We start from the raw sequence: 17,656 nt of genomic DNA, 5'->3' as shown, positions 1-17,656 counted from the left end.
CCACAATAGAACTGACTTATACATGGAACAACACATTAAACCAAAGGAGAGGATTCTAGACAAGCGTTGTAAATGAATTTATACAAATACAGAATGAATTTATACAGATACAAACACCAATGGCAGTGCAGAGAAAGGAATCATGTCTGAAATGACACATAATTGGAAATGACAATGAAGATGCCACAAAACTAATTATGAGAGAGGGAGTTTCTTTTTTTTTTTTTTTTTTTCCCTCTTACTCTGAAGGAATATTTTCCCTAGAAACAAATAGAAACTACTCAATCATATCTCCCAATCATCCAATCATTCAGAGGGTTAACATTCCACAGTGTGCCACATGAAAATTAGGAGATAATTAGTTTCATGATGATACGTGTTTGATTTCAAAGTCTAACAAAGATGAGATGCATCTCCTCATAATTTTGTATCAGTCAAAAAGGTGATGACATTGAAGGACAAAAAGTTATTTATGTTACAAAAGCACTAAGGCCCGAAAGAATGGCCATCTTCCACTGCATGGTTGGCGGAACTATGTTGCTCCCCACCCCTTCCCCCCACCCCTTGCCCGCTTTGAATAAGATTGCTGTTTACCCAAAAAAAAAAAGCCATTTACATGCATTGCATTTCGACTAATCCCCAACGAGGAGCTTACCAATCAAGTGTATAAGTTTTGAATTTAAAAAGAAAAAAAAAAAAGAAGAAAAAAAACACAAAGGAAAGTGGTGTTAATAGTCACTCTTGTTCCTTCTAATATATAATATTCTCGAATAAAGAGATTGATCACAAAATTCTCAAAATACAACCGCAATCAATGCAGGTAAATACAATGTGGCACAGCCCCTAGTCCAGACATCAGTTTTCAGCTCTATTCAATGATGAACTTCAAATTGATCTGCAGAAGCCCGCATACTTCTGAACTGGAACAGCAATTTACTGGAATCAAATGTCATCTCTGCATGGGTGTGAACTCCCAACGTGCCCCCCTCTTTCCACCTCCCAAAGGAAAATGTAAAAATGAATGACGGGAGAAGGGTACCGGTCCCAAAGGTTTCCGCTCAAGATTCCTGTGCCTAAATGAATGACATTCTCTACAAATTCTGAGGGAGCATGAAGGACATATTTGACATGGCAGCAGGGCTCAGCCTTCAACCTCAATCATCATCTTCATCTTCATCTCTATTAGGCTTGTTACTTCCTCCGATTTCTCCTTCACTTTCAGGCAACTCGGTGGAATTCTCTCTATTTGGACTCGACTCTGGTAGTCTGTCTGCTGGCTCATCCTCATCAGACTCCGACAATGCCCATTTCCGCCGATTTGCAGAGGGTGCGCCCTTCACCCAAAAAAGTGGATTCAGATACATAGCCAAGAAAAAAAGGCACATTAACTCATGAAAAAATGACAAAGCCGAGAAACTTCCAATTAACTTAGGTCAACACAATCACAGTTCCAGGCTTCCACCATGTGTCTTAATGTGCCAGCACCATACGACTGCTGCTTAAAGCCTGAAACCACCCCCACCCCAAACAAAAAAAACCCGGAGGGAACCCTCCCACCTCGTCTTCTTTTTTCTAGCTCCCCGTGTATGTGGGAAGCAAGGAACCAAGAGAATAACAGTATTGCAGTCAATATCACACAACATTGTATCAACACTGGTGACATTTTCAGCTCAACTGATGAGGGTTCTCCAAAAGCTGCAAATGACCTAATGTTGCCCTATTAAGTCTAGATAACTGATAATTAAACATGGGTAGAGAAGAGATCAATGTTACTACCTCATCCTCAGCGTCAGAATCTTCAAGCCCAGCTGCTACAAGAAGATCCTGAGGATTGCCTGCCGCAATATCTTCATTGTCATTCATCTCATTGGTTTCAACTTCATGATCGTTCATGGTGGTCGCATCTTCATGCTCAATTTCTTCTTGATCATCCATAATTTCAGCTTCAGATTCATCCATGTCATAGCGTGACTTTGAACCCTTGTCATTCCTTCTCTTCTTCCCACTTCTCCTCCTCCTTTTTTCATTATGCCCACCATCTTCATCTTCAGCCTGAGACCTGTCTTTACGCTTAGAGGCAGGTGTAGTACTCTTCCATTGCTCCTACAAATACATGAAATCCAGAAGTTGTGTAAGCAGACAATTTCAGTGTGTCCAAAGCAATGTTTGGGAAAAGTCACAATCATAAGCTCAATACAGTAAGAAAACCCAAGCCAGCTTGGAAGCAGAAAAACATGGAGCATCTATGTCAAAACTACCGGACAAGCAAGAACATGCTTGCAGTTTGTTTCTGTTTCCTCAACAACCATAATAATATCCTCCACACGGCAAATTAGTTGCTAGATTTCATCATAGCCCACAACAGTAGATGCAGTGAATAATTATTCATGAGATCAATTAATTGATATCTATTATTTTATCTTTTTCCCCCCTTCGTATTTATGATTAGTAATTGTAACATGAAAAGATCTTTTATAATCTTCAAAATATTTATGGATAAGCAACAATTGTATTGACGCTTAACATTAATAAAGTCAGTATCACACGAGGCATTTTCTCTCATCAGTCCCACCGTTCACAAGACCCTATCTCAGTCTGTTGAAATTGAAAAAAAAATATATCATTTTCAATTAATTTATGCAAATTTTTTAAAGAATCCTCAATGGTGACATTCTTAACAGAACCAAATAACAAATAAAACTGATGTAGCTCATAAACGCAATAGGAACTATGTAAGACAGGAATGCCCCAACATACCTTTATACGTTCAAAATGCTCCTCTTGTTGCATCACTTGCTTTAGCTCGTCTTCTTGTTTTCTTCTTTCCAACTGCATTTAGCCAATAGATTCAGGGAAAAACTAAATCAGAATGTGATCCAAAGATGTGCCTCATGCATCGAATAGTAACAGTAATAGCAGACCTGGAATTTTCTCTGCTCTTCAGCCTTACGACGGGCGTCCTCAGCCAATGAAACCTGACGTGCAACTTCCAGTCTCTGCCGGTTTTGCTGCTCTTCACGTTCCGCGGCTTCACAGTGAACCTTTGCAGCATCAAGTAAGTGCTTACAGTAGCCAACATGGGTCTCAATCTTTCGTTCATCAAACCCATGAAAGTTTTGGCTGGAGGCTGCAGACAACTGACTAAATACTCTCACAGCATTCTTTAATTCCGCAACAGTTGCACGTACCTGCAGTATCAATAAACAGTCTCAAGAAGCAGTCATCCACAGAAATACAAATAAATAGCACATCAATGCAACAAGCACTGATTTAAGGCATAATAATTTGAACAAAGATACTATTTCACAATTTGGTTCAGTTAACAGCTCAAAAAACTACACTGATGTATCCAAAGATGAAGCAGCAACATATTTAATGACTTGCATTAGTAGTTCCTTCAACTGGAGTCATACAATCTACAGATGAAGATTTATACTGTTCAATAAATAGTGGAGAAAGTGAAAACAAAAATCGCCTTGGAAAATAACTTCCGCAGGATCAGACTACTCAATAAATTTGTAAGTGAGGCAACAGCAGCAGCTTATTTCCATCACTTGGTGGACTGGTGTTTAAAGAGAAGCTTCTCCACATAACAGGCACCTGAACAACATAGAAACCTAGCAGCCTTAAAAACAACTAACCGTGTATCCTTTTCCTTTTTCCCACAAGGGGACTGGGTTGTATTGGGCCGTGTTGGGCTTGGGGTTGTTTAGATGTTGGGCCTACTGCATGATTGCTTGCTCTATAATCTCAGGCATCTATCTTTGTTGAAAACATGGACTGAGGTTTCCTAATTAGAATAGGATTGATTATGTTTCCTCATAAGTCTAGAGTTTTATTTCAATATTTCATTTTCCTACTTAGTATAGGACTTAACTAGGTTGTAACTATAAATACCCTATTGAGGTCTTGTAAATAATATACTTTCAGATGAGCAATTCCTCACATTACAACATGGTATTAGAGCAAGGTTTTGTTTTCATCCCACAGAGGTGCTGTAGAAATTTTTTTTGAAGTCGCTATTCACGTGTTTGTTTTCTTTTCGGGTGTCTTGGAACTATATATTGGGTGATTAAGTGCATGTCTAGGAAAATTTTGTCTAAGGAGTCTGGTATTTAAACGGACCGGTTGTATCCCTCCAGTCTTTCCTGGAAATTTCCTGGTGTACTTTGATTCAACAATATACCAATTGGAGGTAACTTGAGGAGATACTTTTCATGTGAATTAGTGGGAGTAATTTTGAAAATATTTCAGGGACTTTTTCGTAATTTTGAAAAAGTTTCAGGGATTTTTTTGCAATTTGCAACAATTTTAGGGGACTTTTTCGTAAATTTTGAAAAAGTTAAGGGACTTTTTTAATAATTTCTCCTTGCAGTTATGGCTGATCCCATATCTCCTTTATCTGGTACATCTGAAGAGTCTCCCATGTCTTCCATTCATAAGGATCGTGAGTTTTCTCCGCTTCAGATAACCAATGTGAAACTTAATGGGACAAATTATCTTAGATGGTCTCGATCAGTTTCCCTAGCTGTTGGGGCTTGTGGTCTTACTAGCCATCTTGATGGGACTTCTACAAAACCTTCCACACCTGGTCTGCAACTTTCCAAGTGGTATACAGATGAATGCTTGGTCATGGGTTTTCTCATCAACTCCATTGAATCTAGCATAGCAAAGAGTTATCTCCTCCTTCCTGATGCGGCAACTATTTGAAAAGTTACTAAAGATACATACTCCAGAGTTGGCAATGAGGCATAGTGCTTTGAAATTAGATGGAAAATCAATCAGTTACAGCAAAAGGACCTTCCTCTTTCTCAATACTATAACACTCTTCGGGGATATTACCAAACTTTAGATTTCTATGGGAAGTTTATACCGAAGAATGCTGAAGATGCTATCGCCTATCAACAATGGGAAGATAAACAGATAGTTTATGATTTTTTTACAGGATTGAATATAGAATTTGATCAAATTCACGCACAGATCCTTTCGAAAGAGACTTTCCCTTCTCTGGCTCAAGCCTATGCCATGGTAGATACCGAGAACAGTCGAAGGACAGCTATGGTACACACTCAAACATCTGATAGATCTGCATTGGTGGCTGGTTATGGCAATAATAAATCTAGTTCTGGTAATTTTCGCCCTTCAATAAAGTGCAAGTATTGTGGAAAAAGCGTCATACAAAGGACAAGTGTTGGAAGTTGCATGGACGTCCAACAAATTCCCGTGGAGGAGGTAGAAATGGAATCAAGGGCAGCAATCAAACATCTGCAAATCAAGCTAGTTCTAACACCTTGAGTACTCCAACACTTCTTTCCTCAGATGAGCTCCAACACCTTCACCAATTGATGTCCAGACTTGACTCATCTTCTCCGAGACAGGACTTCCAAGATCTGAGTATAGCCTCTGTCATCGTGATCCACAAATCCCCACAGGTGTTGATCCACAAATCCCCACAGGTATTTTGGGTTCTCACAATGTCAATTGACTTATCCCTCCTCGGTAATCTACTCTGGAGCAACCAACCATATGACAGGCTCATCTACTTTGTTTCAAACTTATTCATCTGTCCCTATTGCTCAGGATGTTCGAACGGCTGATGGGTCTCTCTCCCCTATCTCTGGGAAAGGATCTATTATCTGTTCGCCTTCTCTTACCTTATCTAATGTCATGCATGTTCCTAAGTTTTCGACTAATCTTTTTTCTATTATTATCCTTACTCGTGATATAAACTGCAAAATAACTTTATTTCCTTCTCATTGTGTGTTTCAGGACTTGAAAACAGGGCTCACGATTGGCAATGGTAGATAGAAAAGGGGGCTCTACTTAATGGATGGGTCCCCATCAGCTCTTTCTACGGTCTCTAGTTCCACCTCCCCTGCACTTTTTACCTTATTACAGTGGCATAGTCGTCTTGGCCACGTTCCTTTACCTATTTTGTCCAAATTATTTCCTGATCTGATTAAAAGGTGCAATTTAAATGATTTTTATTGAGAGGCATGTATTTTGGCCAAACAGACCAGGCATGTTTTACCCTATTTCAGATAATCGTAGTAAAATTCCTTTTTCAGTCATTCACTCTGATTTATGGGGTCCTTCTCGGACCGTGTCTGTATCTGGTCATAGATGGTTTGTTACCTTTATTGACTGTTGTACTAGGACCACATGGGTTTTACTTACTTCACCAAAAAAGTGACGTTTTCTCGTGCTTCCAAAATTTGCATAATATGTTTAGGACTCAGTTTGGGGCAACAATCAAAATCCTTCGTATGGATAACAGAACTGAGTACTTGGGTGGCGCATTCCTTTCCTACTTAACAAACCATGGCATCATACACCAAACTAGTTGCGTCGACACTCCACCTCAAAATGGGGTTGCCGAACGCAAGAATAGACATCTACTTGAGGTAGCACGTTCCCTCATGTTTTCTATGCATGTGCCTCTTCGGTTTTGGGGTGAAGCCATTCTTACTGCGGCATATCTAATTAACCGAATGCCTTCCCGAGTCTTAGATCAACGCTGTCCCCTTGAGGTTCTTTTAGGTACAGCAATCTTTACAGTCTCACCTAAGGTTTTTGGATGTGTTGCCTTTGTCCGGAACCACCATGTTCATGGAAAGTTAGATCCTCATGGGTTAAAGTGCATTTTCTTGGGTTATCCTCCTACACAGAAGGGGTATAAGTGTTATCATCCTAGTTCTCGTCGTTTTTTCGTCTCTATGGATGTTGCTTTCCAGGAACAAATTCCCTTTTTTTCCCTACACCTCTTCAGGGGGAGAGTTTTAGTGAAGAGGTTCCAATGTTGATTCCTCCTTTCGATATTTCTCCTGAGATTCCTACAGATGATCCTCCTCTGGAAGATGGAATGACCGGATAGGAACAGTTGGAGGATGATATATAGGGGGAGACTAGACCTCTGAAGACCTATCAAAAAAAGCAACAAGTGACCCCTTCTGAACCAAGCCAGTCAAAAGCTTTGGTTCCTGGCCCCGAACAATCCATTCCTCCAGGTGAGTCTGTCTTTGACCCTTCTTCTAATCATACTTTAGACTTACCAATTGCATTAAGAAAACAGCCTCGAACTTGCACCAAACATCCTATTTCCAATTATGTTTCATATCAGTCTCCATCTCCAAAATTTCAAAGTTTTATTTCCTCTTTGTCCTCTACTTCTATTCCTAACACTTGGCAGGAGGCATTATCTCACTCAAATTGGAAAGAAGCTATGGATGAGGAAATGCAAGCTCTGGAAAAAAACAAAACGTGGGACTTGGTGACTTTGCCCATAGGAAAGCAGACTGTTGGGTGCAAATGGGTGTTTGTGATCAAGTAAAAGGTAGATAAGACTGTTGAAAGGTACAAGGCAAGATTGGTGGCCAAAGGTTTCACTCAGACTTATGGCGTTGACTACCAGGAGACATTTGCCCCTGTTGCCAAGATGAACACAATTCGTACTATTATTTCATGTGCAACTAATAAAGGGTGGAGTTTACAACAATTAGATGTGAAGAATGCATTTTTGCATGGAGAACTCCAAGAAGAGGTATATATGGATATACCACCCGGGTATTCTACTACAGAGACTTATAGGAAAGTGTGCAAGTTAAAGAGGGCTTTATATGGGCTGAAGCAATCTCCAAGAGCGTGGTTTGGAAGGTTCCATAAGGCAATAATATCTAATGGCTATAAGCAGAGCAATGCAGACCACACTTTGTTTATTAAAAGAGATGATTGTTACACTACTATACTTTTAGTATATGTGGATGATATTGTGATCACAGGCATTAGTGAGGATAAGATTTCAGCATTAAAGACTTTTTTGGGAACTGAATTTGAGATCAAAGATATGGGAAAACTAAGATATTTCCTAGGTTTAGAGTTGGCATATTCTACTAGTGGTGTATCTCTATCCCAGAGGAAGTATACATTGGATCTTCTTGAGGAAACTAGAATGCTAGGATGTAAGCCTGCTGAGACTCCTATTGAGCCTAACCTACACTTGAAGGCAAAGGAAGGAGAACCAGTTGACAAGATAAGGTATCAAAAATTAGTGGGAAAGTTGATCTATCTATGTCACACTAGACCTGACATCACATTTGCAGTTAGTCTTGTTAGCCAGTATATGCATGATCCCTATTCCTCACATTTGGATGCAGTATATCGGATCTTGAGATACTTGAAGACTACTCCAGGAAAAGGAATTTTAATTTCAGCTCATGGACATTTGAAGATTAAGGCATATACAAATGCAAATTGGGCAGGATGTCTAGATGATAAGAGGTCTACCTCTGGTATTGTGTATATGTGGGAGGTAACCTTGTGACTTGGAGAAGCAAGAAACAGGCTGTAGTTGCACGGTCCAGTGCCGAGGCCGAGTTTAGGGCGATTGCTCAAGGCATTTGTGAGGTACTATGGCTTAAAGGGCTGCTTCAAGAGGTTGGGACAGATTTGGAGGTTCCTATACAGTTATATTCAGATAGTAAGTCAGCAATCAACATAGCTCATAACCCAGTACAGCATGATAGGACTAAGCATGTGGAGATTGACAAACATTTCATCAAAGAGAAGCTTGAGGCTGGGCTGATCCATATCACCTTTGTTACTTCAAACAAGCAACGGGCTGATGTGCTCACAAAGAGCTTGAGCACGAAGATATTCAATTACATTATGAGCAAGTTAGGCATGATAAATATATATGCTTAAACTTGAAGGGGAGTGTTGAAAACACGGACTAAGGTTTCCTAATTAGAATAAGATTATGTTTCCTCATAAGTCTAGATTTTTATTTCTATATTTCATTTTCCTACTTTGTATAAGACTTAACTAGGTTGTAACTATAAATACCCTATTAGAGGAGCAATTCCTCACATTACAACAATCTTAGATAGATAAACGTCTTCCAACAACAAAGATTACAAATAATTTAATAAAATCTACAATTTCTAAAAGCATCATCCTTTTATTATTGTGAAATCCCAAAAGAATTATCCAATCTCCAATCTCACCAATATATTGGATCACAATTTTCTTAAGAATGCAACAGAAATTTTCACCATCAGGCTGATGCATAAATGCCACTCGGGTTTAATCAATAAAAAAATTCACTTCCCCGATGAAGGTATTTGAAGCTCCTAAGCCACATCAAACATCACAGGGAAGGAAGTTCCTAATAACATAGGTTTCAATTCGAGGACACATCATAATACGTCCAACAAACACGGGCAAGACTAGAATTAGAAATAAAACAAATATTTAGATGAGAAAAATTCATGAAAAAAAAAAAACCTCATCCGCGGTTCTCTTTGTCTTCTGTAATGTAGATGCTGAGAATTTTTGCATCGCAACACCTGCATCAAATCGTAATGTATAATTTGATGGTGCCAAATGTATAGCCCTAAGCAGTGTCTTCTTGCAATCTTGCCATTGTTCAGCCTCATAATGGGTACGAGCTAGATAAAGAAGAACTTGGGTATCTGTATTATAATAAAACTTCCGCAAGCAATTTTGATACTGCAAGCCAACAAAAATCTTAACCATAAATGAAGGGAGAAAAAAATAGGGAATAGGAACAAATATAATTTAAGGATGACAAAGACCCACCATTTTGACAGCCAAAGAAAAATGTCCTTGAGCAAAATAAACATGTGCTAAATTTATCCAAACATCCGGCATCTGGACGAAAATGCTTCCACTTGCAGCTTCTTGAACCTGTAACTCATTTGAAGAGAATTTGAATAAATATCAACTGTTACACAGCCATAATAGATCAGGAAATAAAGAACAAATTCCTGACCTGTGTAAAAATATCCTTTGAAACATCAAAGTGGCCTTTTTCTGCCAAAACCACTGCTGCACCATTTGCAGCATATAGATTTGCAGGACGTTGAACCAAAACCTATCAAGAATGGAGAATTAGATATATTTTACAGAAGATAGGTGTCTTTCCACAAGGAAATGGTAGAATTCACAGCAGAAAGCACAAGTAATAAGGATATAATCAAGAATGAGCACAAAACATCAAGGAATCATAGATTTACCTAAGCATCCATCAATATGTCATAGTGAATTTGCACCAATTGAAACTTAGCAGGCATTGGACAGTCCATGTTAGAAAGGACCAAATGAACCTCTTTGGTCAGGCATTAGCCCCAAAAGAATATTTCATCAGTTTTCAAACAGTATTTCACAATCATTTAAATTACTTAAACTCATCACTAACCTCCTGCTATCTTTTTCTTGGCCAAAATTTGAATAGTTACACTAGTGTGGGATGCTGCATGTTCATCCATGTTTTACAGAAGGCAAGTGGTGATTAAATATACCAGCCACAAAATTTAAATTTGCCCACAATAAGACAATCTATATGTATTGCAAAACTGTAGGAGATATCTTATCCTGTCAGAAATTAACTAAATGAATAACTGATTAAAGAAGTTGTTATAAGCGATCTAGGATGAAATAGTTGGGGCCTAAATAAAAAGGTTGACTCCCCATTTGGTCTCCACAGTTTCAAATGTTTGAATAACCAGCCATTTTCCCCAGAGCCTTAACTAAGAATCAGAAAATATTGAAAATCATCAAATAGAAACTGTGAACCTTGTAAATTGTTAAGTTTCTAACTTGTATGCAAACAATTCTTCATTCAGGAGGGGAGAAGCTACGGATGGAAATAAAAGAAAGTTTTTGGGATATATTCAAAAGAGAAAATAAAGATTCTAGCAAACGTAATGTTATATACTTATTTATCATTACTTTGTTTGTTTTGTGGGGGGAGGGGGTTCTAAAATAAAATCCCAGACAGTGGTGAAGCGGACCCAATGTATCATGGAATAATGACATTTCATAAAAGAGAATTCAAGGTTTCAACCATCTTATTTAATATTTTTCTTTTTTTTCCAGGGGGCGGGGGGGGGGGAGGGCAGGCGCACGGGAGGTAGATAGAGGAAATACTCTCCTTGGTCTCACTTGAAACTCCTCAAAAACATGCAGGTTATTCCACCCAATACCATGCAAATGGACAACATAGTAAAAGAAATATATCAAAGTCAACCATATTTAGTTAGAAAAATAAGCACAACTCCAAAGCACCCTAACAACATGAAGGTAAAGATACATTGAAGAAAAATATTATATTGGGGGTTTGGGCGGAAGGGAGTTGGAAAAGGAGAAAATGCAGCATACTTTGGAATAGAGTTCCTTAGACTTTTCTAAATGAGTCGCTTCCAGTTTGGGACCTTTCTTCTCTGAACGAACAGCTGCAAAGTAATTCCAATTCCCCTAACAAAATCCAAAACCGCCAAAAATGAGGTAAAACTGCAATGAGAAAGAAATAAAAGAATGGCATAATCTGAAAGACTACAAGCAATAAAAACCATCTTTTGGCTCACTCTTTCGTTTTGGTCAAACATTTCAATTTCAACCAGCACTAGAACCAAGGGACCTCATCTTGGATGTGCGTTGGGAGGAAACAAAGAAGGGCCTAGAGTAAATCCTTGTTGCAACTTGCAAGCTTGCAGTGCAATTGTAATCGTAGTTCAAGGTCTGAGAACAGGAGACTTCAAAATCTCATCTGAGATCTCGTTCAAGTAAGATCTCAGTTCAGCTCACTCCTTAAATATACCTTATCTCGGTTAGACGAGCCTGGCTCAACTCAATTTCTTCCCCCCCCCCCCCCCCCCTTCTGGTTTTGGTGACTTTGCCAGATATTTTGCCAGAAACTTGGTCTTGTACCAAGTTCACATCAATAAGTTGTTTAGCTCATTGATTTTACTCTTGCAGTCTCATGGTATAACTTATAAGTACACCAATGTAATAATGTGAAATTTTGAACATTTGGACATGTTTGATGTATTATTTGACTTTAAGCCTTCATTTTTCATTTATATCAAGTAATGGTCGTGTATTTCAAGTTTTATAAGTCTACACGTTCACTCCTACAGCATACCAGATTCAATGTAAGAATCGAGTTAGAACTCATATATACGCCAATTATTTCAAAGATCTAAGGTCACCACTGTGATTAGAAGGTCTAAAATAGGCTAAATAACAAAGTCCCACTCAAATGGGAACCGAGTTAGCTCGAGTTTAGCTGGCAAAATTTACCATATCTTGGCCGAGATCTCAACTTTTGGAGGGACCAAGGACCCTGTCAAGACCGAGATCTCAAACCATAATTGTAATTCCTTACCTTCCCCAACAAACTTCTAACGATCATCACCACGTCATTATACTGATGTAGGTCTAGAAACCTACATTCACAAGAGGAAGCTCAACAAGAGCTCCTAAGGTTGCTATCTAGCAGTAGTAGGGTGAAGGTACTCCCACATCTTTTTGCAATTCTTCTTGTTTGGTTAGGCTTGGTTCAGTCTGTTGGTTCAAATGGTCCAATTTAAAGTGAAATTTGCCCATACTAAAATATAAAGGCAGGAGATGAGGTAGCTTCAGTTGAAAAAGGGTCAGTTCTCCCAAGATCTTTAAAGAGAACCAACTCAAATGAGACCAAGAAAAGATTTCTTGAAATTTAGATTATGGGCTGTGGAGGGGTCTTTTTGATAGGTACTGTGATAGGATGATATGCAGAATGGCTTAGTAATAATATATGGGATGGTTAGGTCTGGTCTAGGGGATACAAACTAGGTTTTGAGGGGTATCAAGGATTACTTGGCCATAGGTGGATTTTGAAGATATCGGGTGGATATTTTAGAGATCGGGAACTGAGGTCTATGGGTGTTAAAATGGGTTGATACTTGGAGAGAATGTTGGTAATGACAAAGGGGTATGATCAAGGTTCAATGTGTAGGCGATATATCGCCATGTTGCTGGGGGGCGACACGACTCCCCCCAACGAAACGATTTATTCCAAAAACCGCCCATATATCGCCAATTTTTCGGCGATATATTGTGAAAAGACGATTCTTTCAGTAATATATCGCCAAATTCACCATATTTAATAAAATTTCATTCAATTTTTCACTAATTTTTCATTCGACCTCTATAGGCTTCAAGGGCGCTACCCCCACACCCCCGGCGGGGCGGCCTCCCTGGACCCCCCCACTCACCGGGGAGTGGGACCCCGTGTCCGTCAGCAACAGAATGTGAAACATGAGCCATACTCAACATAATTGTATAACGAATTGTAGACTTTAATACTTCTCTTCACTAGTTGTGTATTTGTGTTCTCTTTGCATGTTTACATTAGTTTATATGAGTTTTCCAAACTTCCAGTTTTGCTCGCATATAGCCGGAACTTTAGATAAAAAGATGTTTTAGGCCAAAATAATGCTCCCAATGTGTTTATTGGCCTCATATTAGGCTACACAATAAAATTGGCCTCAGATTAGGCTACACAAAAAATTCAAGCCAAAACGACCCTAACTACCCCCCAAAACCAAGGTCAAATTTTCACAGACACCCTGCCAAAAGTCGCCAACATGTCGGTGAAATGTCGTCATGTCACTGGTGTCAATAGCCAGCAACACAACATTTTGCCGACATGTTGAACCTTAGGTATGATATCCCAACTTTGATTGGGTTTTGATGGCAAAATTGGAGGAAATGAGGGTCTTGTTTGAGGATTCTAGGTAGAATGGAAGTCCCAAAAGAACATTTATATCTTGGAATTGGATGGTCATAATGGAGTCAAATTTCGGTCTAAGGTCAATAAGTTGGAGGGGGGTAACCTATTTGGCAACGCAAACGAACTAACCTATTGCTCCATAAACTTATTTGGCAACGCAAACGAACTAACCTGCAAACATAGAAAATTCGACCGAAATTGTCGAAATTTCAGTCGAAATGTCTAAATTTTTCAAAAACTAAACGAAATTTCAATTATTTGGAGAAGTTACAAATTTCGACTGAAATTTCAGAGATTTCGACCATTTCGGAGGTTTTGACCAAAATTTCAACCATTTCAACATTCTAACTTGTTTTTCCTCGGTTTTTGTTGAGTTTTATCCAATTTTCACCTAATTTCCACCAATCATTTGCCTACAAGCACCTCTTTTACTCATCTTTTACCTCCAAACACCTCCTAAGCCACAACAGCTACAAAGAAAACTCCGGTAGCAATAGAATGTGAAGCATGAGCCATACCCAACAGTTCCAAACTTCCCCTTTTTTTATTTTTGTTTTGTTCATGCCTTAAATGATCTTGTATTGGCTTGAAATTAATATATGTTTAGCCTAGGACTATAATCTATGATTGTGTTTTGTTGAACTTATGTTTTTACTATTTGCTACCATTTTTCATTTTCTTATTTTAATAATTATTTTCTAAAATTATGTATTTTTATTTTATGAGTAATATGATATATAGGCTTCAACTTAATATATGTGAGACACCATCACTTGATCTAGTTGGTCATTTTATTTTGTTGACTTGTTGTATATGTAACCATTCTACCAAACAATTCATGAATGTTGATGATTCTATACTTGTATGCAATACAGTTTGTACTTGTCAGAACCAGACATTTGGTAGTATACTTGCATGATAAATTTCCAATGCTTTTTTTTGGCAAAATACTAGTACCATTGTATATATTATGCTTTAAATAGGTAAGAGGCAATAAATCAGACGAAATGGACATCATATAAGGCCCGAAACCTAAGGTCGAAATTTCAAAAAAAAATCACATGTTTCGACCAAAACTTCGGTCAAAACCTAAAAATTTCGGCCTTTTCTTGGGTCGAAATCTTGGTTTCGACATAAATTTTTTTCCTTGCCTGCAAAAACATGCTAGACCGGGTTGGTCGATTAATGTCTCCGAGATCAAGTCAGGTGAAGCACACATCCTTAAAAGATAGAACAATAGTTATAGAGATCTCAGAGCTAGCAGAAGTACTAAAAGAGTGTGTGCCTGATCATGAGAATGTATTAGATTTATATAGGTTTTAGATAGTTACCTTGATCGTGTGATCCATCCGCCTAACACTTGCTGATAGTCAGATTTATGACACTCCTAAGCTGAGTAGTCATTGAGTTCGACCAAAACTCTATGCCTAATCCCGACTCCATGTTAGACCAAAGGTCTTCTCCATAAGTTAAGGGAGAGTTAGTTTTAATTCTTCCAACGTATGTTTAGTTTTAATTCTTCCAATGTACGTTACTTGACGTGTACGTCACGTTGCTCGGTTCACGCATGTTCGACCAGGTTCCGACTAGTCTGGTTCATTCACGGTAGACGGTAGACCCTGGTCGGTCTATTTCAGGTCAACCATGTCAGTATCTAAATTGTGGAATAGATGAGACGCTAAATTGGTGCAGACTTGACCTTGAATTATGGATGTCTTGGGAAGTCTGAAAGTTCAAGCAAATTCAAGAAAAATAAACAAGGGGGGGGGGGGGGAGAGGAAAGGCGACAGAAGAAGGGGCATGGGGTGGCTGCCAAATACCTTGAAAAGAAAGGGGGGCAGCTTAGTAGATACCTAGGTCAAACGGAATGGCACCTTGAAATCTGTCTATTCAGCCATTGCAAGGGTTTGGCTTGGCTTTACCAAGAACCTTAACAAAATATTCAACTCTTGGACTTTCTCTGACCGGTTGACAAAACCAGGGAGCAACACACATAAGCCAGATGCCCTTGAAATCGTCTATCGCCTTGCGGGGGCTGCTCCGCCTAACAAAATATTCAACTCTTGGACTTTCTCTGACCGAAGTTGACATAAACCAAGAGTTGTAGCAACACACATAAAAGCACTAAGGCTTGAAGAAAAGAGAATCTCTTAATCAACTGTAGTATAATCTAACCAATAGAGGGCTATTTATAGCCTTACATAACAAGTCCAAGTTTCACTAGGACTTAAATCTGACTGATTTTAACTAGAACAGTAGCTAACCTACATCCAATTCACAAATAATGCATTCGGTTGCTTAATTCCATCAATACTTGTGTTGATTCTGATTTCAAATCCATGGAATCTGAATCCACTTGATCGTAGTTCATTAATTTTTTAACTTCTGGTTACCTTGATCCTATGAACTGAATCATCTTTGGAACGACCATGATATTTTGAGTAAAGGATGATTTTTTTTTAAAAATAAAAATAAAAACTAAAGTCAGTTTGGAGAAATCCATGAATTTAACCTCAAACCATGAAATCCAAATAATTCTAATTTTTAGACAAAACTCATAACTCCACATGATTCTTGATTCTTATGTGAACCGTTTAACGAATGGTTACTAAAAATCAGATTCATGATTCAACAGATTTGAATTCCATGGAATCACATAACCAAAGGCAGTATAGCAAGCCTAATAATGGTCTGAATTACATGAATTAGATTGACTTAAAATAAAAATAAAAATAAAAATTTTTAAAAATAAATGAACTTGCTGTCCTTGACTTTAAATTGGGCAGAATTACTAAACTGTCACTCAAAAACAATAATGATTTATAGTGTTTGCTGGACAACAAGCGTAAAGGCCTCACCCGAGCAGCAAGTCTAAGAGCCCTAATTAGGGGCTGCATCAGCAACAGGAGAGTCTTTCAGTTTTTCTTTCATTACATCCTATTAGGATCCACACTCTCCATGCATGGAACAGAAATATGTTTTTTGTATTTTAAGGCCACCATATTTTCTCACTCTGTGTTCCCCCACAATCTTCGAAGCTTCATTTTTGGCTGCATAATTGATGCAGTAAAGAATGCCTAAAAGGCTCAATTGGGCTTTCAAGTACATAAGTTTGGCCCATGGGTAGGTTTTGATATACATAAAGCTTCTTATTTTTGGTTTTATTGATGTAATGGGCCTAATATAAGCCCACAAACTCGGGGCAATGTCATCAATACACAGGATTAGTTGTCAATTTCAGTATGAGTCAGTTTTTGAATTACATTAGGATACTCAATAACTGGATAGAACTATGTTATGAGTTTATGCATCCTCCACTAATTAGACAGATTGATGAATAGAATCCCTCTCCTTCCCTCCCTCCCTCCTTCCTTAAAACTGCTAGTTGAATCATCCCCATCCCCAATTCTCCTTCTAACTTTTAAGTTCCCCAACAATTAATTACCTGTTCTACCCTTTTTATATTCGTACTCCCAAAAAACCCAAATTTCAAACTCAGAACTACATCAATCTGACCATTAGAATAGTCTCAAACTTAAGGGATCATCCCCATGTATCATGATTCATGACCTAAGTTCTCTCCAAGTTTTACCCCATCCCAATAAGTAGTCATCCTATAACTCAACAAGCTACCCCATCCATCCAAAGAAGCCACTATTCTAAATCTCTTGAAAGCTGTCAAACCACCATAACTTCTGTTCTTATGTATCCCAATCAACAAAACCAAGATCTGAAAACCCCAAGCCCTTACTTTTTGAGTTGAGATCCTGGAAATCAGACCTGTAGTTGAAAATCTTCAATCTAGGCTACATCAATAATATCTCACTCTATCTCATTAATCCTTTGTTAGGCTTTACAGGATCTTTTTTTACTATCCTTAATGGCTACATGGATCTCATCATCTCACAACCAAGGCACCAACTCTCCCTAGGGGCCAGCCACGTACACTTAGAGTACACTTAGATAACAACTATTTCATCATCCAAAATATAGCTAACCAATTACCTTTAAAAAATCTAACTGGACCATATCTCAACGAGCTATTAAGAATAACCCCAGCCTATTACTATATGAAATCATGTA

The 17,656-nt window shown here is 38.4% G+C and overlaps 1 protein-coding gene across 1 annotated transcript in view; it reads right to left on the bottom strand.

The window, feature by feature from the left end:
- Positions 1-700: 700 nt before the first annotated feature.
- Positions 701-17,656, bottom strand: part of ELF8 (binding protein) — a 50,103-nt gene continuing 33,147 nt past the window's right edge. Inside the window, exons 18-25 of the mRNA XM_089162901.1 lie at positions 11,179-11,274; positions 9,791-9,892; positions 9,598-9,705; positions 9,283-9,507; positions 2,922-3,188; positions 2,758-2,829; positions 1,777-2,103; positions 701-1,334 (exon numbers count right to left, since the gene is read on the bottom strand). Coding sequence (XP_089019027.1) covers positions 1,155-1,334; positions 1,777-2,103; positions 2,758-2,829; positions 2,922-3,188; positions 9,283-9,507; positions 9,598-9,705; positions 9,791-9,892; positions 11,179-11,274 — 1,377 coding nt within the window. The 3' untranslated portion in view covers positions 701-1,154. The remainder of the gene's footprint in view (positions 1,335-1,776; positions 2,104-2,757; positions 2,830-2,921; positions 3,189-9,282; positions 9,508-9,597; positions 9,706-9,790; positions 9,893-11,178; positions 11,275-17,656) is intronic.

The sequence above is a fragment of the Hakea prostrata genome, chromosome 7 (genome assembly GCF_041222555.1).
Source record: "Hakea prostrata isolate BN-2017 chromosome 7, UWA_Hpros_2, whole genome shotgun sequence".
Taxonomy (NCBI): domain Eukaryota; kingdom Viridiplantae; phylum Streptophyta; class Magnoliopsida; order Proteales; family Proteaceae; genus Hakea; species Hakea prostrata.
Note: the sequence above shows the minus strand (reverse complement) of the source record. Positions and strands in the feature narration are given on the sequence as shown.